The sequence below is a fragment of the Telmatherina bonti genome (genome assembly GCF_933228915.1).
Source record: "Telmatherina bonti genome assembly, chromosome: 6".
Taxonomy (NCBI): Eukaryota; Metazoa; Chordata; class Actinopteri; order Atheriniformes; family Telmatherinidae; genus Telmatherina; species Telmatherina bonti.
In genome coordinates, this window is record NC_136624.1 from 7,095,903 (window position 1) to 7,123,630 (window position 27,728).

Genomic DNA, 27,728 nt, shown 5'->3' on the forward strand with positions numbered 1-27,728 from the left:
ACAAGTGTTTGTCATGTTTCAACAGGAGAAACAATTATAAAAATGCCGGTATCAAGGTCCGAGAGGCGCTCTTCAAAACTACCATTGTGTTTACCTCCAATCTCATGTTCTTTCACCATTCCTCCTTGTTCAAGTCGATATTGCATCTCATTCACGCGACACATTACCGTTTGCCAAAGAGCGGAAAAATCTGAATCTGTTAAATGGCTAGAATAAATATGAAACAGGCTACCAGCTAACAGTGAAAATGCAGTAGCACTGAACATACTAACAGTCAACAGTGGACATGCTTAATGGGCAACGGTGAATATGCTAATGGGTAGCAGTTAACATGCTATCAGTTAACAATTGACATGGTAACAGGTAACGGTGAACATGCAAAACAGATAGCAGTGAATATGCTAGCAGTTAAAAGATTAGTACACAGAAACAGTTTTCATGCTCTCATGAGGTAGTTTTTCAGATGTTTCAATATAGAAGTATACAGCAAAAGTATAATGGAAACACTTTTTTTCCATTTACGCATTCCCAGATGTGACATAAAGGTCATGTGACCTGTTCATTTCCGGACCACACCTACAGAACAAACAGTATCAAATTTCAGAGTTTTAAAATTAATTAGAAAAGAAGGGAGAAATGCTTTGAAAAGCTGTTGCAGACTTTCTGCAATAAGTAGAAAACACCAAAATAGTGCAACGTGGCTACCTTACATAAGTCGCAATTCTCATAAAATCTTCTTTGACTAATGAACTTAGGCTTATGCGCTAAATCTCACCAATGGAAATACCTGCAAATGGCAATTGCTATTTGTCAAAACCATAGACTGTATATAAAAAAGTTGGACGGAGCCTCGGTGACATCACCCATAGGTTTCTGAAAAGCTGAATTGAAGCTCAGTGGCAGGTTCTTACCATTGCCATCTTTGCAGCGTCACGCGTGTCATCTGAGCTAACCGAGCTAACCTGGAGCTAACAGGAGCTAACATGCTAATGGAGGTAAGCGGGCTAAAGCTAAGTCATGCTGTTATGCGGTTAAAAACCGCAATTGTTCTACATTCTTCTTACTTGAAGCAGGAGATCGGGTACCTGTCAATCAAAAGGACACGCCCCTAAACACGCCGAATTCCGAGATAAAATTGCTTTTAAACTTTCAAACTCTCTCTACAACATAAAGAGAATCAGACCGTAGCTGACAGAACACACGACTCAGCTGTTGGTTCAGGCTCTGGTCATCTCACGCGTCGATTACTGCAGTTCCCTACTGGCAGGTCTGCCTGCGTGCTCAGTTAAACCTCTGCAGATGATCCAGAATACTGCAGCATGTCTGGTTTTCAACCAACCCAAACAAGCTCATGTCACTCCGCTGCTAATCGCTCTACACTGGTTTCCAGTCGCAGCACGCATCAAATTTAAAGCTTTGTTTCTGGCTTACAAAATAACTCAAACGGCTCCGTCTACCTTCACTCCCTAATCCAGACCTACACTCCCTCTCGACAGCTACGTTCCACCAGTGAAAGACGCCTCATGTTACCACCAATACGGGGGACTAAATCACTATCCAGACTCTTTTCCTCTGTTGTGACACAATGGTGGAATGATCTCCCAAACTCTGTCCGCTCTGCAGAGTCCCTGTCTACTTTTAAGGGCAAGCTGAAGACTCAGCACTTCAAGGAGAACTTCAACACTTAGCATAGCTATATTTATTGGAAAGTTGGAGAACTTAGCCCAGTTCTTTGCAACAAACTTTATAGTATTAACTCTTTGTATTATAACATAGGTGATATTAATATATATATTGATTTCATGCTTGTGTTGTTCTCACTCATATGTAATTCGCTTTGGATAAAATTAGCGTTTGCTACATGACTGTAGAATAGAATAGAATAGAATAAACGGGCAAGTTAGGAAAAAAATTCACCCCCTCCACAGCTGACATGAAGGTCAATTCCTGAACATTTCATCGACATACATCCAGACCAGACAGGCAGAAACATAGAGACGGAGACAGACAGACAGATGTTTTATCACCACTCTTAGATCGTCTCTTTTCATTTATTAAACAAACTGATGTCAGAGCTTCCAGCAGAACAGCTGGTTAACTAGTTGTGTTGACTGGTTAAGATCCGCGATCAGTTCTTGGTTGAAGGCTGATAGTTGCATCCTTTTGGATGAAAATGTGTTGGACACAGCTTCTGTGGTGGTTTTGATGGTCAATAAACTGTAATAAAACACTTTGTAAGATAGTTCGTTGACACAATTTTTTACTGATTGTAATGAGTTACCGTGAGGATCCGAAATTACATCCACACACAAGGAGTTATGGACAAATGACCAGTTTATTGGCGAAGGAGTATGAGCAGAAGATCAATCCAGGTGACTGGTCTGCAGAAGAAACCAGGCTCCAGCTGGGAGGTAAATGGAAGGGCAAAATACTCGTCCAGGCAAAGACAAGGCTCGGAGATCCAAAGACAAGCAAGGGTCGGTAACCAGAAGATCCGAAAAGTAGCGGTGTCTGTCAAGGGCAAGGCAAGGAGGGTAATCCGGGGGCATGAAGCAGAAGGTCGGCAACTGAGGAACAATCCGTAGACCGCTGGAAAACAACTAGACATAAGTCTGATGATTATCTGGCAGAGAAGGAGAGATTGGAGGGAGCTTAAGTAGGCAGTGAGAAAAGGAAACCAGGTGAACTGAATGAGACAGCAGAGGCAATTAGGAAGCCAACAGGTGGATAGAGTTACCAATGATGAGCGCCAGGAGATCAGGATGGCAAAAACATGACAACTGATGCCGCTGTTTGTGTCTTTATCAGAGAATCTGATCATTCTGGACCTGACCACATCCATCATGCTGGAAACTGAAGTTTGCAGTCTGCAGTCGAACCAGGTGGATTAACATCTGCAGAAGAAACGAGGGGCAGCAGACAGTTTTTATCTGATCCATCATTTCTCATCTCTGCTCTGTTTGTTTCTCCATTAAACACACAACCAGATGAATTCTGCTCTAATATTCATCACTGTACTCAACTTTTGTTTTTTTTTTTGTTTTTTTTTTTTTATAAATGAGACTTTTTGAAAGTATTTAACATATCTGAATACTGGTAAATAACTGCATTGTTAGAGTACCCTTATAGACACGCTACAGAACTTTTGCCATTTTCCAGTCACGCGCCCCCCAGCGATGGCTAATTTAATTTCAATTCAGCTTCATTTGTATATCACCATTTTGCAACAATGTTGTTACAGGGCACTTTACATACACATCATTTCAAGCCAATCCACACATATTACTTTGTATTTATTGATATTTTAGTATTGTAACATTGTTTTATTCTGTGCAGCACTTTGGAAACTGTTTACGTTTGTAAAATGTGCTATATAAGTAAGGTGGATTGGATTAGATAGTCTATAATAGAAACCAACTGATTGCATCAAGTCATGACTTTTATCCAATCCTCCATCCTGAGCTGCACGCGGCGACAGTGGGAAGGAAAAAACTCCCCTTTAACAGGAAGAAAACCCCATGCAGAACCCGGCTCAGGGAGGGCAGCCATCTGCCTCGACTGGTTGGGGTGGAGAGGACAGGAAAGACAGATCAACATGTACAACTGCACTTATTCAGGAAGACCTGCGGAAAAAGGACAAATAATCTAGAGATGGCAATATTGGCATATATTTATACATTAATATATTAGAGAAATAGAGCGAGGTACTTCTCAGTGCATCAGATGACGTCCCCATTGCTACATAAGTAATGGATGGCTAGACTACCCTTATCTATAAGAGCAAAGAGCATAACCTGGACAGTTGGGTCCCATTCATCCAGACTCCAACTCAGGAGATGTTCATCTCTAATGGATGTCTAGACTACCCATAAGAGCAATAAGGAATAATTCAGTCACCTTCTGGCATCCTACTTGACCTGTTAGCTCTCTCAGGCCAGCAGACTATCCTATGATGACTCTTGTTTTGTTTTTTCTCTGTTTTAAACTTCTTGCATTTCTTTGCTGAATCAATAACGTTGTGTGTTCAAAACAGTCACTTCCTTGGTATTCCTTAACGCAAAACGTCAAATCGCATCTCAGATGTAAAAGTGTGGTTTCTGAGCCTCAGGACGCTGCTGACCAGCAGCGGGTCTAGAAATGCACGTGATAGCTGTCACTGTGTCATCGAACAAGTCCGGACTGCATAATTTTAAAGTAAAAAAAGTAACGTAATGTGTCTTTAAAGGAACCTAAAAAAGGTGAACATCATTTATTTGAATATTATTATTTCCAACGCTAACAACACTTTTCATGCTGAGCCTTTAACTGTGAATAATAATTTAAAAATAAATTTAAAAAAAAAAAAAAACAATAATCCTTAACAATATGAAAAATTTCTCAATAAAAAGTATTAAGACATTTATCCTCGACTGTTTCTTTCTCTGTGTAGTGTGTGATTAATAGAAGAACAAAGATAAGGCGGTCATCAGAGGTCAGCCCATACTGGAGCGTCATCACTGAATCATTAAAGTGGTAATTAATAGTAAACTGTAGTATCTTCATTCATAACGTTAATGTTTAGTTTCACACTAACTGTGTATCTTTTATAACACAATTATTACCGGGTTAGTCTACAGACCTCAAATCAGAAATTTTGAGCATATTTCATGAAATACCTGGAAGGACTCTGTTTTGCTTTAACAGCACAGGAAGGCTGAGATGGTAAATTTCAGTCATAGATTCTGTCTGTTATGGAGAATTTAAAAAAAGTCTTTCACTAAAATGGTAAATCTACATAGTGTAACATTAGCTGTAATGCAGATGCATGTGTTACCTGCATCTCTTGCTGCAGCAGACTGCCAGGTGAGAAGGAAGAAAGGTAGCCTAGCAGAAACAAAAAGAGGAAATAAATGAAAATGTTGTGTATTTATGATGTGTGTGCATGCTGGCTCGTGTTCTTGTGGGACTCGGGCTGAATTGGACGTTTAAATCCAACCTGAGGGCCTCTTTTTGTTTTCTCAACTGTGTCTTTTCAACCGAGCCTGCTGGTGGAGGCGGAGAACTACGAGGAAAAAGAAAAAAAAAACGTTTTAAAAAGCAGCTCTTTTGTCCAATCAGATGCAAATTCCTAGTTCAAATCAGCCAATGGGAGCGTGAGGGAGCTGCGCTGCTCCTCTCAGGGTCGGCAGGGGCGGGGCTTGTCGGCTAGGACCCACCCCTCAAGGCCGCGGGGTTTGGTTGCACACGAGCTGCAGTTTCAGTTTGTTTTATTCACCATTTTGAGCAGCTGAGGGTAAAAAAAATAAGAATATTTGTGTTTGGAGGGCAAGTCGCTGCCGTACGGTGTTTTTTGTCACGAGCTCGCTTGGACGGTGGAGTTCTGCGTCAGCCTCGCTTCCCCCTTGGCGGCTTTGCAGAGCGGGAATCTTATTTCTTTTCCCCTCTCCTCTGTGCTTTTTTCTTCTCCCCCCTTTTTTCTCACATCCTGAAACCTCCACAGTATTCCTGCAAAATGTCAAGACCAGTGAGGTAGGTGCGCTAAATGTGTCCTCTGCTCTGCGCAGGTTGAATAACGCCACGGTGCTGCCATGGTGCAGAAAACGCGCACGCTTTCCACCATGTTGTCTTTTATCAACATGTGTTTATTTCAAGGGGAAATAACGGGGGATGTGTTGGTGTTGGTGCAGCCTGATCTTTAACATGGATCCCAGCGGTGTGGACGGTTCGCCATGTCTGTGGAGATCACGCAAAGCCCTCGTGTTACGCGCAATCACGCATCCACGATGCGCGTTGTTGGCTGCTGCTTGGGTTAAATCAGTTTATATGAAGCAGCTACGTTTTATGTGAAGGCCAGGCTTTTCCCTCTCTCGCTGGGAACATGGCCACCCATTCATCCAGGGGAGGATCCAAAATGCTGCTTTAATCGCGCACAGAAAAGGGGCTGCATGTGAGCGCGCGCACGCGCACTGAGCAGGTCGGCGCTTTGGACGCCATTATATCGCGGTTACAGCGTTTCTGGTTCATCCAGAACAAAGGAAAAGCAAGAAATAGTGGAGGAAAATGTCGTCGTTGTGGGGTTACAAAAAAGGAGCGGGTAGATTTTCACGCTGGCTGTAAATGAAAAACTGCTGGCTGATGTCAGAGGAAGGCGGAGAAGTAGAAAAGTCACCACACCCCCTCCACCAGAGGCGCCATATGGGGGGAAAGTTAGGAAGATTCCCCACGACTTGATAGGGGCCCAAAAACATGTACTAACTGTACAAGAAAATCATTACACCTTCATTAAAAATAATAAATAAGGTTGTAATAACATATAGCTGTAATATAAACTGATAAACCTTTTACAGTTGTGTTCATATTTATTCAAACCCTTTTATTAAAGAAGGGAAAAACAGCTGCCTGTAAAATAAGCTGAAATTGACTAAAGTTATAAATAAAAAAATTATGAAAATCATGAAATTCATTTCTAGTTCTGGTTCAATAGACATATTTTTTTAAAAAGCAAACAAATAAGATAATTTATTACATATTACATCACTCATAAACTCATATTTAGTTGAACAATCCTTTAAAATTTCCGCTCCAGTCAGGTGTTTTCTGTTCCTCTCAGTCAGACTTCTGCACCTGTTGACAGGTATTTTGTCCCACTGTTCAACAGAAAACTGCTCTAATTTGTCCAGGACACATTTGTTTTTTGTTTTTTTTCTTCAACTCAAATGAAAAAACAGTGTCTTAGATTAATAAATTATATTTTTGCAAATTTTTAGTTATTGTTCCCTTTTTAAGTCTCCAGTTATTTGAGTGACTGTTGTAAATACAGCCTTTAATGAAAGCTTATGAATACAAATGAGCACAACTGTATGTTAAAATAACCTAGTTAGATGTCTGCACTGTGATTTAACCCTTTATAATGAAATACCTTCAAATGAGAAATTTTAACCTAAAATTGTCCTTCTGGTGTGAACCAAAACCTCCATTATGTTGTTACATTAACAAACAAAAAAGTTTCATGCTGAATATGAAAGGAAACAAAGTGATCAAAAATAGTCACGTGCACCATAAAGGGTTAAACACAACCCTAGATCTTTAATATTCCCATGAAAAGCTTTTTTATTTTTATCAGCTTGAAGCGATTGAAGGAAAAACAAAAATCTAAAATTTGCGATCATAGGGCCCAAAATTCCTGGCGGCGCCCCTGTCCTCCTCCACCGCCAGGTGCGCACGCGAGGTGTCTCTGGTCTCCTCAAATATGGTATAAAAAACCTAGCTTCATAACAGCGACTTTTATGCTAATGTCTCTTTTTAAAATATTGCATTTCTCACAAGATGTAAGGTTTTTCCAGCAGCGTCTTTATTTCCTAGGTGAATAACTGTAGGCTGTGATGAATGAATGAATGTGTTTACAAGCACTCGTGTTTGTAATCAGCACCCTGCTGGAAAAAGTACATTTCAGGACTGTGACACGTGATTGTCGATGGGCAGGTTTACAAAGACTTTATTCTTTTTTTACTTTCTCTGAAAAGTTTTGTTAGTTTTAAAGTTGTTTTTTTTTTATTATTATTATTATTTTACTTTAAATTTTGTTAATCAAGTTTTAAGTGCTTCACAACTTTTACAGTCGATCAAAGCGCCGAGCAGATCCAAAACAAGAATGAAAACATTAAACACGTACAAATTGTGCGCATCAGTAAATTTTACAAGTGACTCCACTCTAAGGTGGATCTGAAGAAGGTCTGGGATATGCTTGATGTTAACGTACATTTGTCTGCAATGCGTTCCTAGTGTTCGTCTTGACATGAACTTTTTGGCTTACCAGCCAATTTGGCTGGTAGATGGAAAAAAATTCACCTGCCAAGCATTTATTTTTCTAGCCAAAATATTTGATCATTTTGCAAACATTTTTTCATATGATTATTTGCATAGTTATTATTGTTATTTCTATAATACAAAATCATGTTGATGCAACTCAAGAAGTTAACAAGAAAGCGACTTTTTTTATGGTACGGTCAGAATTTGTTCACAGAAACCTCCTAAATTCAGACTCCTCGCTCTACTCTTGACGCTTTCACACAGTCCATAAAGTCTGGCCTCCTGCTCCTGACACAGTCCTTGTGCCACAGCATTACAGCCGTGGCACAAGGGATCAGGTCTCTGGACAACATGGGGAGACCTGACTGTGTCTGAATGTCCACCCTATTCCATACATCGTGCCTTATATAGTGCTCACGCCATTTTCTAGGGGTGTCTGAATGTCCAGAGAGAGAAAAAAAGTATTGCACTTAAAATTGCTCACAATGCATCTTGAAAAGTAGAGAGCATCGATGGTTAGTAGACTGGTCAATATAGACCACAATGCATTGCAGGCTGGATCTCAAAGTGGGGCAAGTGGGAAAAAGAAAAAACTATAAATCATTTGTTTTATATCCTTACTTGTTAAATAAACATGCTACAAAGAAAGGATAAAATATAATATTAGAATATATATATATATATATATTTTTTATTTTTTTTTATTTATTTATTTATTTATTTTTTACACCAGTTTGGATTGGATTTGATATGAGACGTGGTTGCCATGGTGACAGTCGGTAGTCACATGATAGGAACAAGGGTAAAATATCCAGCTTTGTGTTTGAATCACCAACAGAATTAGTTCATTTAATAGTGTGCTATATAGTGTAGCCTTACGTTGTAAATGAGGGGTCTTTCAACGCCACCGTCTCCATTTCGCCGCTTTTCACTGAGGCATTCCGGTTGGGACTGGAGGTCCGACTGGTTTATCCTCCATTTCACTGTGCTTTCTTTTGGAAGGTTGGCTGACTCCTAGTGGGAGGCGTTCTCGTGTGACGGGCGTTAGCGTCAGCGTATGAGGTGCACATTGTTGATATATGCAAACAGTAGATGAGCAAGAAATGTATGTGAATTAAAACTTGTAAAACATGACAAAGTTGGTACAAACATCTACTCACCATGGTGGTGAACAGCCCTCTAACATTTACTAGGGCTGCTCGATTATGGTAATGATTATAATCACAATTATTATTTAACACAATTATCTATATAACGTGAATTTATTTAACATTAAACAGTGGCTTTTTAACAATGTCTTTAGGATTCCACAAGTTTTAGAAAACAAACAGATAACATGAAGCTTTGTCTTGACAAAGTGCAAATACTGATGTAAACTGAATAGATAGATATAAGCTATGTTTAGGTGAACTTCCACAACCTACTGCAGTTATTCTACATGGACCTGCAGCCGGAGCCGACTGAGACTGGCCGCCTGGGAGTGCTTTAGGACGGGAGAGGCTCCCGCTGCTCCTTCCTTACAGTAACTGCAGAACAATATGTGCCTTCAAGTCAGTCGCCAAAACACCAGAAAAGTCTCTAATAACTCCAGTAAAAGCTGCTAGATTTGTCGCTTTTAACAACAAAAGTCTCCAGATTTAGCGAGAAAGTCTCCAAGTTGGCAACAGTGTCTGAATGAAAGCAAAGCGGCTGTGGGAGGAGTTTACAGCACAGCGCTGCAACGCCAGAGACTCTCGATTAGCAGCTGAAGACCGCAGGAGAGGAAACTGCAGAGAGAAAATAATCACACCCTTTTATCTTTATTATAGTTGAAAACCCAGGTGGTAATTGAGATTAAAATCCGATTAATCACCCAGCCTGAACATTTACTCACCAAAAAAAAAAAAAAAAAAAAAAAAAGTACTCACATTTGGCGACTGGCGAGTGTTCCTTTCGGACTGTGGAGTTAACATGTCGTGTGCACAAGTTGGTGCCATATCCGTTTTCTAACAATTCAATTAAATATAGAATTCAGAATACTATGATTGAACGTTAAACATTTATTGAGATTTTCATACATCATTTTAAATCCTTGAGGTTTTTCTTTCTTTCTGCATTGCTACATTTATACTGATTTCTAATTTCCACAGAACCGCTTCGTCCACTTCCATGGATAATGCGGTTCTGTTTTCTTTTGTGTCAAATAAGGTAAAACATTGCTTCAAAGTCCAAACAACAATCTTACTTTTCAGTATTTCTACCAGCACAAGCTGCTTTTTGCTGCTGCCATGTTGAAAGTGTGTCTCCATCAGGTAGCTGCTGTACAGGGTAGTGTTAATCTTATCGGTATATTTATCAGTATACGTCAATGTTTATTGATTTGGTCTCAGTTTTAGACCGGTTTCAATCGCGCTTTTAGGTTTTATCACATTTAATAAACCTCATTCTGTTTCCATTTAGTCAAGTTTGTCTTTATTTTAGTCCAAGGAAATATTAGTCTAGTTTAGTCTACAAAGCTGAACATTTTAGTCTAGTTTTAGTCAGGACAGTCACACACAGGATAACAGGAAAACTAAGTGTAAAAGCACATTGGCTTTAACTTAAAAGGGTATCTGTGAAAACAATCCATTTCAAACTCAAACGTAATAATCATATTTAATGCAGAAATGATTGCAGCTGTTTTTATGTTTGCGTGCATCTGTTTATACATTATTGACTTGTTGAGTCGCAGGTGCTACCCTCCCTGTCTAGAAACGCTCACAATAACCTCGTCCTCGCGCAGCAGCAGCTCCGCTCCGAGCCGCAGGAAGTAGAAGGAAACTTATGGTCTATAAGCAGTCTGAAAATGAAGTGTGTGAAGCGGCTACCAGCTGATCCCACCCCGCCTAATAACTGGACATTAAGTCCTTTTTAATGCACACAAAACATTTGAACAGCTAATTTGTTTAAATGTTTCTGATTAATGTAGTTTAAAAAGTAGATTGTCATATCATTATTGTCTCGTGTTTTGTGAATAAAACGACACAAACGAGTAGTTTTGTATTTTCTGGACCACGGTGAGGAAACAAACTGTACGAACTTTCTCTGCACAAATTAGTAGAGATTTAAAAATATGCATTTATTTTACATATTATGGCTTTTCTTGTATTTATTATTACAAAGTTGTGGTATTTTGATTGGTTTTTTGGGTGTTCTGACTTTGATTTTAATAGTTTTTTCACCCTCTACGGTATTGAAAGTAGTATCAAGTACCATCCTTAACACCAGTATTGAATTTGAAATTTAATTTAATTTAATTTTGCCACAGCCCATCCTCCTTTAATAAAGACGATGAAACAAAATAGTTAGGTGAACATTGACTTCAAGTCCAAACAGTTAATAAAATGGTATTATGAATATGTTTTTTGTGATCATGTGGAGCTGAAAATGTAACTGAAAAACTCAACATTTATCTTCTGCCAGCTTTGATCTGCTGTGGGATTCACTTTGACAGTCATTTAAATGCTCATCTGTCGGTCTGTTTCTGTGCTTTGATTTCATGATATTCATGCCAGAAAAGGCAGATTCACACAGATATGTTGACCCAAACAACGCTCTGTCTTTTAAAACAGTCTGGCAAAGGTTTTTGTAATTCTCTGGCTCTACCAAATTCCACAAATGCTGCAAGTGCTGCTGCTGCTTTTAGATTTCAAACACTACTTTGGAGGTTTAAGACCTTCGTCTCTACAGGATCAACACGTAAAAGTTCAGCCATCTGTCCTGACAACTCACTGATATACACATCCAGGATGGGTTGGCAATAATCTGAAAACTCCCAGCTTGGACAACAGATCACAGTGTCTGTCTGCCTTAAACCCTTTGTCTGCTCCTGTCCAGCATCGTTCCTACTGGCAGAAAGGAGGGGTATTTTCCTCAAATATTCTGATAACGATATTACAATGATTTTTTTTTATTTTTTATTGTTTGGCCAAAAAAGAAGTCGCAGCCTCTGTAAAATCCTTCCACTGTTTGCCAACCTTGGCATAAAAACCTAGAGTGGGAAAATCGGATCCAAAAATAAAAATTCTAGACTTTTTGCTTCACAATTTTACTCTATTTTTATTTGGGGGAAAAAAAAAATCTATAGTGAAATTTCTGTAATTTCTATTGTTTTCATTGATCTTCTGACCTGTCTTCTTTGACATTATAGCAGCAGAGTGATGATCTGGCGACTATGCTGTTTTTTCCTGATTGAAATTTTTTTTAAAAAAGATGGGCAAAAAGTTTTATACTTTATTCTTTGTTTTTTTCTATCTACGTGAGAATCTTGTGAGGATCGCAATTTAAATTGAATCGACACCCAAAAAATCGGAATCAAATCAGGACAAAAGCATATTGTTACAGCCCTAGTATATATGATACAGGAACTCCTGTAGAGGTAACCACTAAAGGTCTCTAAAACATCTGGTGGAGTGGGAGTTATTCTTATATATTCTCTATATGTTCTCTATTCTTAGACTTTTTGATAGTTTTGTTGAAGTGACCAATCAAATATAACAATAATTATGATCATTATTATTATTGGAGAGATAAAGGTGGAAAAGGTGTTGCGACGTGTTGGAGGTCTATTCATGGCATCAGCTCTGTCCTGTGTAACCTCCACCTCTGATTCAGATGTACCAACCTGAAGCAGCTCAGTCTCCCATCATTGTGTGCTTCCATAAATCACCATGGCAGGTTGATATAAAATGAAGTTGTGAACCAAGTACTTTCATATTACTGTTGATTTTTCTGGTTAAAACCTGCGCCCACTTTCGTCTACATTCACCCTGCTACGTTGCGGTGTGACACCACACTGGTGTGTTACCTGAACTACAGTTGTCACCTGAGGCCGGTACACTTGCCCAAATTAGGCCTGGAAACAGTAGAAGACACTCCAGTGTCCAGTTCAGACTCCCCCCTAGCTGGAGGCTGTTTGTGGCTTCTCAGTCCAAATTGTACAATCTAGACGTTCATCCGCAGCTGACCTGTCCAGTCACCTGACAGGACATACAATCACTTGCCTCCCCTCTTCTCCATTTTGCATTGTCTGACATGAGGTGATGGTTGTTGGTCTGCAATCTGACCCAAAGTGTGTTTGTGTTTTCACAGGAACAGGAAAGTGGTGAACTATTCACAATTCAATGAGTCTGACGACGCAGGTGAGTTTCAGTGCATAACTATTCTCATCACATTAGTTTATGTAAACCATAAATGACAAACTGTTTCAAATTATTTACCAACCAGGATAAACCCTCTGGGGTCTTGGGCAAAATTTAATTTTTACCTTTAACCTATAAAGACCCAACCCATTAAAATAATTATCACATAAGTCCAACTTTTTTTTTTTTTTTTTTTTTTTTTTAAATATGAGGTCTTTATTCATCCCTTTAACAAAATGTAAAATAAAAAAGTACCACTTCTTTTTTCTTTCTTTAAGGGATATTTACCATTTACCATATGATATCAAAATTTTTCTAGTGTGATCATCTGCTTGCTGTTGTCCATTATGTGGCAAAAGACAAAAATCAGATTGTGTTCGACAGGATTTTGAGCAAAGTTTGTGCCATAAATTGTCAAATGTCTCAGAAACTGTATATACCAGATATGTCACAGTGGGTTCTTTTAGGTTAAACCAGTTTAATTGCCTTGTTCTGTCTTAATGTCTTCAGCAAAACCTCATCGCTACCTACTGTATGATGCAGTGGGCCTAAAAGTCACACAAAATAAGAGCTGGAAAAATAGATTTTAGGATCTCCAGCCTTTAAAAAGATTTTTTGTGCAGGAATGAATCAGCGTTAGCTACCAAAAGCTAATCAGGCTGCCACACATTTTCTGTGGAGGAATGAATCAGCATTAAATACTGTAAACAGACACTAAACACTTTTAGAAGAAAATGAATTAGCATTAGCTACCATAACCTAATCACACCGATATACATTTACAGTAGAGTAATAAGTGCTAGCTACTGTAAACCAACCGACATTTTCAGTAGAGGATAAATTATCATTAGCTACCATAAGCTAATCACACCAGTATACCTTTTTTAGGCAAGGAATGAGTCAATGTTAGCTTTCAAAAGCTAATCAGGCTGCTACACCATACGCTATTCATACCAATATACAGTTTCAGTCAAGAAATGAATCAGCGTTAGCTACTGTAAACCAACAGACCATAAACATTTTAAGCAGAGGATGAATTAGCATTAGCTACCATGAGCTATTCACACCAATTTACATTTTCAGTACAGTAATGAATAAGTGCTAACTGCTGTAAACCAACAGACATTTTCAGTAGAGGATAAATTATCATTAGCTACCATAAGCTAATCACACCAGTATACCTTTTTTAGGCAAGGAATGAGTCAATGTTAGCTTTCAAAAGCTAATCAGGCTGCTACACCTTTTCAGTGGAGGAATAAATTTGTGCAAGCAACCATAAGCTACCACTATACATTTTCTATGAAGAAATTAATTAGCATTTTTACATTGCGATGACTATGTTCAAAGGATGTATTGTGCAGGACTATTGGCTACTGTAAGGTAATCAAGCCACTACACACTTTCTGTGGAGGACTGAATTAGTGTCACTTACAAGAAGCTAATAACACTCCTAAATCTGCTACTATTATCGGATCTGAACGCTATACATTTTCCGTGGAGGTCTGAATTAACTACAGTTATACTACGGTCAGTGGTAATTCACAACTGGCATGCATTGTTTTCATATACGCGCACATAGTTCGGCGAGTTAAATCAGTTATATCACTCCACGATGGCAACATGAGGTGAACAAGAGAAACGTGCTGTAGCTTGACAACGGTTATTTAGCATAAAAACTACATCAAGGCCAACATAAAATAATTCCCATACTTTAGCATCTTTAGTGAGTTTTGTAAAAAAGAAACTAGACTCTGCGTCATGCATTATAATCGTGTAATGCACGGCTACTCGTTGTTTAATAAAGCTGGGGTAGGTAATCTTGCTTAGAGACATATTTTTATACTCTGGGTGAAGTGGTTCCTCGTCCTGATAGTAGTCTATACATTCTGTAATCATGAACAATAAGAAATATAGTTAGACCCCTCAGTTTACTGTAAATCGGTAAAAACTCTGACCAATCCAAACGTTCGGGCCCAAATGGAGTTGTTCATATATTTCGTAAGCTTCTTTTCCCGGCTCCCCTCCTCCCCCTCCAGCAGCGCATACCTGATAGCCACACCCTGCATATAAACAGCGTGTTAGGATGAAAATACAAAGTAATGAAGAAGAAACTCGGAAGGCAAATATGTCTGACAAAATGCAGGAAGGATTTCCCGACCCGGCTTGGTTTATTTGCCTCATCCTGCTAAACCGCCAAGAGAAAATCGTTGGTGGAAAAAGCTGCGAATAAAACCGTATCGAATCGCACAAGGAGCAAAACCAGAGAGGGAGGAGCCAAGACAGGGGGAGTAGCTAAGAAATGACTTTCACATCTTGCTAGCTCCCCAACATTACCTACCCCCCAGCTTTAAGCATTGAGAGGTTTTTTGTTGCAAATTTGACCATTTCTGTTGTTTTCAGTCGTCACACAGTCCTATCTTTCTCTGTTGAGCTGCATCTAGAAGCTTCAGTGTTGATTGGCTGTCACAGGCTGCGTAGCCAATCAGAGGGGGCTGTAGGTGGGACATTGTTACACAGCAGAGTGGTGACTTCAGGCAGAGAAAGCGCTTTAAAAGAGCCAAAAGAGCATGTTTTAAAAGATTTTATCAGCCTTCAGTGGGAAAAAAAAATGGCCGATCCCTGTTATTATAAAATGACCTATTATCAGCCATGCCGATTAATACTCAGTTCTTGCTTCTGTATCTCCTGAAGTCACCTCTTTAGTGTTTGCAGCCTCTCAAAGACTGACTGACCAGTTCTCTGTACTCAGCTTTTTGCCCATCACTGATACTCCCCACAGCTGCAGAGTAATCAGAGTATTTCTGCAGATGACAGGAGTTGTCTTGGAAGTCTGAGGTGTACAGTGTGAACAGAAAAGGTGAGAGTACGGTTGCTTGTGGTACTCCGGTGCAGCTTAAACACAACCTTACAGTCTGTTTGTTAGCTGGTCACACATCCAGGTGGGTGTGGACGTTTGCACCTGGAATTTCATGAGCTTCTCACAGAACAGAGCAGATGAATTGTATTTAAAAACTTGCAAAAGCAATGAACATGATCATCAAAGACGGGAATAGTCTTTCTTAAGCAGGTAGATGATGGCGTCTTCAACCACATGAACATTAAGCAAACTGGGATGTGCACTGAAAGGTGGTTACCTGGTTATTGAGGTGAGACAATGGGCATCTCTGAAGGAGTTGACTGCTGTGGACAGACTGGAGGTGCAGACTGAGGAGGTCTCAGTAGTCGGGGTGCATGATATTGGAAAAAACTGACATGGCAAATGTTTTCTAACCCAACGATATAACATGAAAAATACAGGAATTTTAAACAAATGATGACTTTAAATTATGCAGCATCCTGCATGATTTAAAGTGTTTAAAGTGAACCTTCACTGATATTAGCTCTTTTTTTGTGGATGTTACAAGAATGCTTTTAGTCTGTGTTTGAGTTATTCTGGTTAACTTTTATTCTGGTAGGTTCTGGGTGCATGTTTCGTTCTATAATGTGCAAATGGGAATTGTGTTTTGCTGTGAAAGTTTGTTTATTGCCATTGGAAATACACGAACCTGTGTCAGGTACCATTTGAAATTTATGAAATTGATTTGCCTCCTACATTGCAGGACGTGCAATGCAGTACATTGCAATGATGGTCCTCAAACAATATATTATGCAGCATCTATTTTGTAGATGTGTTTTTCATTCCTGACCACACATCCCTCGTGTTATTCTGCTGGAGTCTCCTGTACTCCTGCACATCTTTATCTTTGTTTTTGTGTTCCATTCCTGAAGACTGTTTCATTTGGCAGTTTTTTTCAGGACTCTGGTTATGTAGGGTTTGTTTGTGGGGAAAAACATCTCACTGCTGTTGGCACCATGCTGTCCACACAGAGGTTGATGTCATCTGTCACACAGTCAGCCATGGCACTGATGTCTTCTTTATGTGGTTCACAAAGAATATTCATGTCTGTATCCTCAAATCGTACTCAGATTCATTAGACCAGGTTTTAGTGGTCTGCGTGATGACTGGTTGCTCCTGGACGATGTGCTTGTAAGTGGAGGTGAGAAGAACCAGGTTATGGCCTGATCTTCCTGAACGAGGCAGACCAGAGGAGTTGGATGCATAAAATAAGTCCAACATCATATTTTCTGGTGATGTTGCAGAGAGAGAGAGACACTGAAGTCTCCAGATCACAAGGAATGCTTTAGGATGCTGCCATTGTAGACTAGCAACAACAGAACTGATGATGTCACAGGCTGTGTTTGTAACCTAGCAACAACAGAACTGATGATGTCACAAGCTGTGTTTGTAACCTAGCAACAACAGAACTGATGATGTCACAGGCTGTGTTTGTAACCTAGTAACAACAGAACTGATGTCACAGGCTGTGTTTGTAACCTAGCAACAACAGAACTGATGATGTCACAGGCTGTGTTTGTAACCTAGCAACAACAGAACCGATGATGTCACAGGCTGTGTTTGTAACCTAGCAACAACAGAACTGATGATGTCACAGGCTGTGTTTGTAACCCAGCAATGATGAATTCTTCTGGTAAATAATTCATCCATTGTCATGGATACTCATCCTAAAAAGTCCAGACTACAGCCAGCGCGAAAAATTATTTTTTTCATTTTTTTTTAAAGAAAGAAAAATAAGACCTCCTACAATTTCATCATCAAGTGAAGTGAGCCGGTAGAGCAGGTTGTCACCAACTCCGGTCCTCTGGAACGACTTTCCTGCAGGTGCTGAAACACTTGTTTCACATCAATAAGTTTAATAACAAGTTCAACCATTTGAGTCTTTCTGCAGTAAGTCTGTTTCTTTTCTCATCCAAAATGCTGGTGATAGTGCTGAACAGTCTCACTTTAAACACAGGTACAGGGGCACACAGGTATTTTGTGGCACTATCTTTGCCTGTTGATGGATCATCTGTAGTGTTCAGTTTTTTTTTTGTTGTTTTTTTTTTCAGAAAAATAAGTCTGTAGTTGGACAGTTTAAATTGAGCTGCTTGGTGATTCAGGATCTTCGTTCTCTTCTAGAATCTGTTGAAACTCCTTTAAGAAACTGTTCTTGCTTTGTCCTGCTGCTGTTGCTGCAGAAATCTCTGGTTCCGCGTCTGTGACATATTTGAAACACAAGACCCCGGCTATGGCGAGGGCGTAGAGTGGTTCATCCTCTACAGAACTGAAGCAGCTGGTCACTGCTTGCAGTAAAGTGGTTTTCATGGTTTTCATCCCAGTGTCTTTAGCCGAAAGACTTTTGAGGACAGTGGCAGCTGGATTGACTTTGGCTACCGATGCAACGGAGCAGCTGACCTTTCTTGTTAGCTCTTCAAATGAAGCCAGAAGAATCACTGTTTTTCCCACTGGACAGCAGTCAGGGTTGCAGGCAGGTCATAGTCAGCAACATGTAGGCACTGGGGACTCGCTTTTGCTCCTAAAGCCTCTGTATCATGTAATAGATGCTGCTCCACCTTGTTTTCACATCTTGTTTTAGATGTTTTTGGCTGTGTTTAGATTTGCTGCTGGATGTTCTACAGGTGCGAGTCAGACAACGGAGAATGTTTGAAATGTCCAACAATCTGCCTACATTTCACAGTGACAAAAATCTTTCATTCAAAAGTTGCAAAGAATTCCCAAAACAACCCAAGTTCTGCACGTCCAAGGTTTCCATAGCTTTTTTCATGTTAGCAGCATTTCCCCTGCACCACAACATGCACGTTTTCTGGTGGGATTTCCCACTGATGTGAAATATCCATCAGCCCAGTTGCGATGGAGTCACCCGTATGGAAGTTTTTAGTACCAAGCGTTGCTCTGTGATGATTACAGCTGTTTGTGTAGTACACAAGTAGGCTAGATAGCAACGTTGGCGACACATCCGATGACCAGATATCTGTTGTATAGGTCAAGACTTTAGCATCCTTTAACCAATCTGATATACCAGTCAAAAGTTTGGAAGTAAGGCTGCAACAATTTGTTGACAAAGTCGACAATGAAAATTAATCTATGCGTAATTTCATTGTCGACGCATTGCGTTATAAACACCCATAACGGCTTTGTTAATAAAACGCTGCGCCAAGCAACTTAACGCCATTTACCAACCACCGCTTTTCAGACAGTATAAGAACTCTAAACACAAAGCAAATGATGCAAAGCACCACAGGAAGTGCTGGGGGCAGTGTTTTCATTTTGTGCAGCGTCTTTGTTTAAACAACGAAGAAGAAACTGATGGCGGCGCAACCTATTTCCAAAGTTTGGGGATATTTCACGTTAAACAAAATGTCAAACAAGTGAAATGTGTCGTCTGCCAGAGTTGGCATACCACGGCAGCACGACAGTCATGCATGAGCATCTGGAAGGAAAGCACCCAGAGTCATGGTTTCCAGTATTCCTGATGGTAGAGTTAGCATTAGCGAGTAGCGATGTGCTGTTGTTACCTCTGCCAGAGAGCTTCTGTTTTTACCGCCATTTATCTGTTTGTGTTCAAGATAACTCAAAATGTTGTAGATAGACTTTCATGAAATTTTCAGGAGTTGTTGGAAATGTGAAAAAAAAGAAGTGATTTAATTTTGGTGGTGATCCGGATCACTGTTTGGATTCAGGAATTTTTTTTAAGGATTCTGGCCCTTTTTTACCTACAAAACAGGCTTTTTCAAGATGTAAATAATCATTTCAATGCAGTTCTATTATGTTGTGACTGACTAGGAATCAGGGGGACATTCATATGATGCAAATGAAAGGAGTGGGGTAAAACATACCGGAACCTGTAAAAGGAGCTGCGTCAGCTGGAAGCACGGGTGGTGGGCGGGACAGAAATAATCGTGACTAATCGACCTATCAGAAAAATTATTTACAGATTAGTCAAAACCGTTAGTTGCAGCCCTATTTGGAAGCAATTTCCCATTGGATTTAACAGGAAAGTGTGTCCAAACATTGGACTAGTAGTGCATATTTACGTGAGGGCATGCTGTACCTGGTCCCAAATGGTCTAGACGGCAATGAAAGCTGATGTTTTCAACAACAGAAAGCGGTTGCAAACCCAAGATAATAAACGTCACCACCTTTGCTGCTATCTGAGTTGCTTTTTGTCCGTCAGCTGGAAACTTCCAGTATGAGCTGTGTCACTGTACTAACTCCTTTTGATTTGTCCAGTTGTATAAATTCTACATGCAAATTGCTTCATTAACCTGGTGGTGTTACAGTTTGCCACTTACCGCCGCATCTTGAAGACGAGTTGGTGAAACAGTTGTATAAAACCTCCACACTGCTGATTCCTTGGCTGACTCCATGTTTTGGTTGCGTGTTGCATGCAACACAGCAACCCAAGAATGATGCTATGGATCAGCTCCTCTGGGCGGTATCCGATCCAGTTTTGCTTCCTGGGTCAGCTCTGATATCCTAAACCAGTATCAGATCGGTGCATCCATAGTATCTGGGTAACGTTCAGAAGGAATCCTTTAAAATTACTGATTGCAATGCAGAAACTCTCATCTTCATGAAAGCTTAATACTAGGGACGGGACTTTGACGTGTTGATTACGATTAATTAATTACAGAAACATTAATCCGTTTAAAAAAAATAAATAAATAATCGTAGAACTTTTAGAGATTTCCTGGTACGCCTATTACACTGAAGCACACACTACTTCCGCTACTAACTTGCGACGTTTCAGACCCTTCAGGGAGTTTATTTAAAGACAAAATGAGCATCAACAAGTCTAATGTTTTTTTCTGATGATATAAGGGACTCTTTGGGACTCTTTGTGAGTAACAATAAAAAAAAAAGGTAGTTTTCTTGTTTTTTGGTTCGTTTTTATCATTTTTATTGTTTTATTGATCTTTTTACTTGTCTTCTTGGGTGTTATAGCAGTAGAATGATGGTCTGGCTACTTTGTGTTTTTTCCTCATTGAAATCAAGAAAAGTGACATGCAAAAAAAAAAAATTGTAATTTTTTTTTTGTTTTGTTTTTAATCTACAAAAATCAGCAAAATTCAAAGAATTGTGAGAATTGCAATTTAAAATTAAATTGTCACCCAAAAAATCCAAATCGAATTGGGACAAAAGCATACTATCACAGCCCTAGATATTAATGTCTATTAATAAAGAGTGTGGATGAAATATTTATTAAATTACTGTAACATGTTGTAGTTACAACATCTAATTAGAGACTAACTGGAGCTGCAGCTGTTAGTTAAAGGATATAAAATGACACTTTACCTTTAAATCAGTTCAGTTTGGATCAAGATGTTTTTCTATTACTGTTTTACTATCTCAAAGTTTAATTAATTTATCCAGACATCAATAAAGTGTGACGTTAATAAATTTTCTTTTTCTATTATTTGATTTAATAATCTCTGAAAATCCATTTAAATGGAAAAAATACTGCTCTTTATGGCAAATATTATGTGATTAATAGAGGTTGAATATTTACAAAGCTTGTAATTAATTAGATTAATTTTTTTTTAATCTAGTCCCACCCTACTTAATGCACATACTGTTCTGGAGAAAATTCTGGAGGTCTGCTCTGGATAGCAGCTGTTTCTGACCAAACAGGGTGAGTTTCATGTTCTGATGTCTTGTCCCGCTGTAGATGAGGAGTATGGCGACAACAAGCCAAAGAAGGTGCGCCCAGCCCCTCGGGAGCCAAAGCACAAGCGCTCGAAGAACTCGCAGGACGAAAGGTTGGTCCTGAAATATCTTCTGCTGTCTTGGAGGTCCCAGGAACTGAAGACTGTCTACATGAAAAGTCACGGCAGATGAGGGCTCTTTCCTTCCTAAACGTTATCTCTTCTGTTGCAGTGATGACTCCGATGACAAGCTCTCCAAATCCAAAAACGATTCAGCAGGTAAGTTCGTCTAGATGAGAATCTACGCCTGCGTTGAGGAGGCCGTCTAACATTGTCCCCTCTGTCTCCCCCAGCAGATGACTTTGGCAGCGAGGAGGAAGATAACGACTTCGGAGAGGAAGAGGATGAGGATGGAGGCAGTGACTATGAAGAAGAAAGAGGGAAAAAGGGAAAGAAAGCCAAGGTGGAGAAGCCCACCAAGAGAGGCCCAAAGAGAAAACGGGCTGCAGGTATTTTCTCTTGCAGACATGGAGTTCGTCTTCACATTGGCTGAGTTCAGGGTGGTGGTCTCAGGAAAAAATCCCACCAGCATCAGTCTGCGTGTACTGGGAAATAAATAACTTTCCCAGTACACGCAGTCCAGTATAAATAACTGGACGGGGTTGGTTCCTCCCAGTGGGAAATAACTGGACGGGGTTGGTTCCTTCCAGCTGTCCGGGCCGTGGGCATCGTTCAGGCCACCTTGTCAATCAGCTGATCAGTCATCCTCCTCCAGACTGGGGCTGGTGGTCTTTTAACCACCATAATTGTTAGCTGTTTCTTTCACCTCTCCATTCTTGGTCTCATTTGATGGAACATATTCCCAAAAAACTTAAAATCCAAACAGGAAAGGGTTAAACTAACATGTCAAACTATTTTTATAACTTCCAATACAAACTGTTTATTTAAAGACGTCTATACATAATAGCAAAGCGTCTCCATCCGGATTTAACCGATCCAACAGGTTGGAGCTTCCTGTTGGATCATTCCTGCTGCCGCAACAAGTTGTTCAGCTGATGATCAACCAGAAAATGTTGGTCGGTTTAAGAAGGTCCGGATCGTTGGGAAAACATCTAATGAGATGCAGAAACTATTACCCCTCCACTTTGCAGAGGTCCTCTATGGGGTTCAGGTCTTCACTGCGGCGTGGACATGATGTCTCTTGTTCCCTGAACCACTCTTGCATAGTATTTGCCCAAAGAATCCTAAAGGAAAATGGAATAACCTGCTCATCTAGGGTATTCAGGTTGTCCGCTGACCTCATTCTAGACCTGAACATACACCTCAACATAGTTCTGAATCTAGACCTGAAAAACTGCAGCAACCCCAGATCCAAAACCTCCCCTACAGGCTTGTACAGTAGACACTGGGCATGATGCTCCATCACTCTGGAACTGGGTCCATCTGGACTCATCAGACCACATGACCTTCCAGCTCCAGATTCCAGTCTTTATGCTTTTTCTCTGGTTCTGCTCACTGATCAGTGGTTTTCTTCTGGTTCCACAGCCGTTCAGTCTCATCGTTCATGTGGAAATGTTCTTTCACTATTAAACATACTCCTGAGTTCTACTGTTGTTTTTCTTCCATTGGTTTCACCATCACCATCATTCAGGATGTTTTTCCACCACATTTCTCTCTGGAAGACGATGTTTCCCACCATCCTTCCAGTTTTTAATGATGCCTTGGACAGTTCTGAACCCAGTTTTATAGTTTCTGCATCTCCTTCCATGTTTTCTCTGCTTGATGTCGATGATCTGACTCTTCTGAAATAGAATAGCATCTTTATTTGTGTCTTTCCACATGCTGGTTTGGGAAGCAACAAGTTGCTCATTGGGTCATTCGGGGTTAAACAACTAAATGACATCATCACCCTGCAGGAACTGTCCAATAGGAGGTTTTAATCTCAGATAAACCCAGACGGAGAGTTTTATTTGTACGACGTAAGCAACTTTATAACAGAAAGACTACGACCTCTAATTACGTTGCGTTTCTGCCATGTTCGACTCCTGCAGAGGATTTTAAGAGTTTATCAAACAAAAACTGGGGAGAAGAACAAAAAACATTTTTCTATGAAGCTGGTTGTGTAACGGTGTGTGTCCTTGTGTAGACGACAGCGACGACGACAGAGAAGTGAGTCGAAAGCGCACGGTGCGGCAGGCGGCGTCCAAGGCCGTGTCCAAACAGAGGGAGATCCTGCTGGGAGACGGAGGCAGCGAGGACGAGGAGCACGAAGACCAGGAGGAGTCCTACATGGACCGTAAGTACAGCACCACACGCTGACGTGTTTCCATAACGACTGAGTGTTTCCAGCTCCGTTGTCGTGTGTTTATGTGTGCAGCCGACGAGTCCGGCAGCGACGAGGACTTCATGGTGGAGGACGACGATGACAGCGACTACGGCCGCTCCAGGAAGAAAAGCAAGAAGGTGATTCGACGGGGAGGACGGACGGACAAGAAAGAGAAGAAGAGTCCCAAACCCAGACTAAAGGCCACAGGTGGGGCAGCCAATCAGTGAGCAGGAGGGGAGCCAGGGGGGGTGGGGATTCTCCCATCGGCGTGAGAGGAGATGAGACATGATGTCCGGTCCTGGAGATCTGCTGCAGGTTCTCCATGCTTCCCTTCTCCAGAGCTGAATCAGATGAACTTCAGGTCTTCAGACCTCTGCAGCGCCGCGTGACATGATGAGAGAGTTCAGACATCTGATTCAGCAGAGGGATTCATCTACACCCTGCAGGAGATCTTCAGGACCGGACCCTGACAACCCAGGGGTCGTATTTATCAAACTGCTGAGAATTACTCCACTTAGGAGTAAAAAACGCCTCCCTAAAGCTGCAGGAACCCTTTCATGCATCGTAGTCCCGTAGTGGACGCCTTTTTACAAGTTTATTTCTACCTTATCCATGAATGAGGACGGTATGTTTGTAAATAAACCACTTCAGTGGATGTGAGTGAGTCATCCAAGTTTCCACTCACTGGAAAATAAATAAATATGATATAATTAAACATAATGTAATTACAAGTTTTCCTTTATGAAAATAAAATGCTACAGCTGTATTTTATAGAGGATTTATATTTATATTATTTTATAAATATTTTATAGAATACATTAAGATAAATCATAAATATCACTGAATATGTCTGTAGAGGTAAAATACTGTATTTAAAATAAAATGTTGCATTATTTTTTTTTATTAATTCATGCATGAAAGGGTTAAAAGTTAATTATCAGGTGTCTCTTAATTAATTATTGATTTTTTTTTTTTTTTTTTTTTTTTAAGATTGCTTTGTATTTTTTTCATACATTTTTGAATTTTCAATTCATTTTTTATTATAATTATAAGTAACATTCATTGTTTACCAGTTATTAGAAGCATCCTGTGAGTGCTGGCTTATTTCCAGACTCGTTCCCGCCCAGTTTGTTTCTTTCCAACTGGTTTGGTCCGACTGGTGTCTGCGCATGTCGCTCAGGTCTGCACCACTGACCCCCCCCCCATCTCCCCCCATCTCCCCTGCAGTGACCCCCAGCCCTCTGAAAGGAAAGGGGAAGGGCCGTCCCAGCACCAAGACCGTGGAGAAAAGCTCGCCCAAAGAGGAGGAAGAGGAGGAGCCGGAGAGTCCCCTGGAGGAGGAGGAGGAGGAGGAGGAGGAGGAGGAAGAGGCGGAGAAGAAGGAGAGCTCCCCTGCTCCCAAGACGACGAAGGAGGCCACAGGAGGAGAGGAGGAGGAGGAAGATGAAGAAGAGGAGGATGGCTCAGAAGAGGAGGCACCATCTGGAGAAGACTAGAAGATGGAAGCCGATCCTCCTCATCTGTCTCTTCTCAGTGTTTTTTTTTCTCTGCATTTAGATTTTTATGTTTTCTGTCCCTCCTGATGCCTGGCTCAACGGTTTGAGGCTTCCTTCCTTCCATTCGTCCCGCTTCCAGCTTCCTGGGACCGCCAGCGAGCATCCGTCCCATGCCAGCTTCTCACCAACCGTCTCATCCCCGCCGTCGCTCGATGTTGTAAAGCGCCGTGACTCGCGGACATCAGCATGCCCTTCACACACACTCACACACACACACCGCTTCGTTGTTCCCTCTGTTCGCCTGCAGCTGCTGCTTCGTAGACGATTAAACGCCACATTCACACTTTTCTAAGTTTTAAGTTTCGCTGCTGCGTCTGAAACGGTTTTCTCTTGTTTCTTGTTGCAACGTGAAGCAGCGGCTTGCTGCAGCGCCCCCCGCCACGCCACGCCCCCCACATCAACCCGTTGTTCCAGGCAACTCTTCATCCTTTTCAGAAATGCAAGAAGAGATGTTTTTTTTTTTCTTCTTTGTTTTGTTTTTTGTTGTTTTGAGAGTTTAAGAAATGAATGTTTTTCTCCTGTTGGATCATTGTTCTAATTCTCTATTCAGATTTTTTTTGTAATGTTTGTTTTTTAAGAAAAAGAAATAAAATGTATGTTGATTTTAAAGAACCGGAGTTGACCCGATCCAATCTGTTCTGCGTGACGGTTGGAGCCGCCACCCTCCACCCGGCCTTCCTTCCCACTCAGCGGTCACCGAGACCGGCGTTTTGGCCATGATAGTGTTCCACGTGTGGAAGTTCTCTCGTTTCCACGGTTACCGAGGCTGAAAGTAGGCGAGCGGCTCTGTATGCACACGCCCCTCATTTGTCTGTCGATGCCTTAATTTTCATTGCGTTTGTTTTCTGCCTGAGAATGTAACCTCACCTTTCATTTGCTTCCAGCAGCGAATTCGCCTGAAAACGCGTCACCAGTTCGTCCCGTCTGCAGACCGTTCAAAGCCATAAGCGACACGTCGAGACGTGAGATTATTATTGCAACGAGTTTGACGTCGCAGCGATGCTGGAAGTCGGGATGAGTCGTCCCGAGACTGGGTCAGGGTTAACCGAGGCGAAAACCACATGAGAAGCACATGGGATCGTTTCCCACCTGTCCTCGCCTCGTCGCGGTTTTTCACGTCATGAACCTTCGTCGGATAAGAGCTTAGCTAGACAAACAGTTCACGTCTCTGAGGGCTGGAATTAGGTTCCTCTTCATCCCAAAAGGAGGCGCGTCGCTCCTCTTTCATCCATTCTACAGTTTCTTCTGTTGCCATGTTTCTTCTTCTTCTTCTGTCATTGTGAATCCAGCCTGAGCTGTTCTGGCCATGTTGATGTAAACCAGGTTGTGATTTCCACACAGACCCAGTGGAGAAGAAAGACGAACGCTGAACTCTTCAATCTTTTTGCATGTTGTGGAAAAAGTTCGAAGCAACCATGATGATGATGATGATGGCAATGGTAATATTGTGGTTTTAAGTAAAAAACAAAAAACAAAAAAATGATGTTGATAATGTTTTTGTTTCCCAGCTTCTAATAAAGGCAACCTACTTTTTATACAGATGAATTACTTGTTTTGTGCCATTAAGCTGTGGGAATGCTGGTTGGTCTGGGTGGGAGAGGGTGGTGTTGGACATGGTGATGGGGATTAACATCTAAAATTAGATTCCCGTTTAGAACAACTTCTGAAGTCGAAGAGATCTATATGACTTCCTCAGGAGCCATAACAGTTCCTGTTATTGCATTTAATACCTTATTAAGTCTTTAAATTTGGCAGTTTAGGTCTTAAAATGTCTATATTAAGGTCTGGTTTTTTTTTTTTTTGGACATATTGCACTAAAATGTGTCGATGAAATGTCTGAACTGTAGTTTCCAACCACTACTGAAATTGGGAGCCAGTTGTCTCTGACTTAGCGGGGAGAAACCATCAGGGGAACATTTAACCCAAAGCCTTCATTTACACACTAAAACAAGCTACCTGACGAGTTGGATTCATGACAAAAAGGAAAATGCTAATCTAATATTTCACCAGTCTCGCCCTGGTTGAGCCGGATTGAGAACCCATCTGAAGCTCAGTGCACCTTTCAGAAGAAGCACATCAGACTGGGAACGATGGGAATTGAGGCTTTGCCGTTACGTGAGCTATCAGCGAAGCACGCAGCCATGTTACGAGCCAAAGGGCAAACTGTTGACGTCTGGGCTGTCTGGTATTGACACCCAGCAGACGACATTGCTGTGAGTTTGGCAGTAACGTCAACACCTGGCTGTACCCTCAAAGCTGAAGCCTTATAGATGTTAAACACCGCTGCTGAACTTTCTTAGACATTATCTTTGTAACTGGAGGTGGATCTGTGTTTTGGTGACCAAGATGTTTAAC

At 40.8% G+C, this 27,728-nt stretch overlaps 1 protein-coding gene and 1 long non-coding RNA gene across 3 annotated transcripts; one reads left to right on the forward strand and one right to left on the reverse strand.

Annotated features, from left to right (window-relative positions):
- Positions 1–2,318: 2,318 nt before the first annotated feature.
- LOC306757314 lies at positions 2,319–10,049 on the reverse strand. The gene is made up of 4 exons (XR_013771348.1): positions 8,668–10,049; positions 4,814–4,863; positions 2,738–2,894; positions 2,319–2,623 (listed from the first exon to the last, which is right to left on the reverse strand). It is a non-coding gene; the product is annotated as an uncharacterized lncRNA (long non-coding RNA).
- nucks1a (nuclear casein kinase and cyclin-dependent kinase substrate 1a) lies at positions 5,208–25,985 on the forward strand. Of its 2 annotated transcripts, none has more exons than XM_079242326.1 (8): positions 5,208–5,508; positions 12,898–12,947; positions 21,515–21,605; positions 21,724–21,770; positions 21,845–22,000; positions 23,638–23,787; positions 23,869–24,024; positions 25,045–25,985. In XM_079242326.1, the coding sequence occupies exons 1-8, from the start codon at positions 5,492–5,494 to the stop codon at positions 25,311–25,313; spliced, it is 936 nt and encodes a 311-aa protein (XP_079098452.1). In that variant the 5' UTR covers positions 5,208–5,491; the 3' UTR covers positions 25,314–25,985. The 2 variants fall into 2 exon arrangements, with proteins under 2 accessions (XP_079098452.1, XP_079098453.1); XM_079242327.1 differs by having other exon boundaries at positions 21,848–22,000.
- Positions 25,986–27,728: the final 1,743 nt, after the last annotated feature.

Excerpts from the sequence above, each read along its gene's own strand:
- nucks1a (XM_079242326.1), top strand. Across the intron at positions 21,606-21,723 it reads AAGAACTCGCAGGACGAAAG|TGATGACTCCGATGACAAGC; the intron begins GTTGGTCCTGAA and ends CTTCTGTTGCAG. Across the intron at positions 24,025-25,044 it reads ACCCAGACTAAAGGCCACAG|TGACCCCCAGCCCTCTGAAA; the intron begins GTGGGGCAGCCA and ends TCTCCCCTGCAG.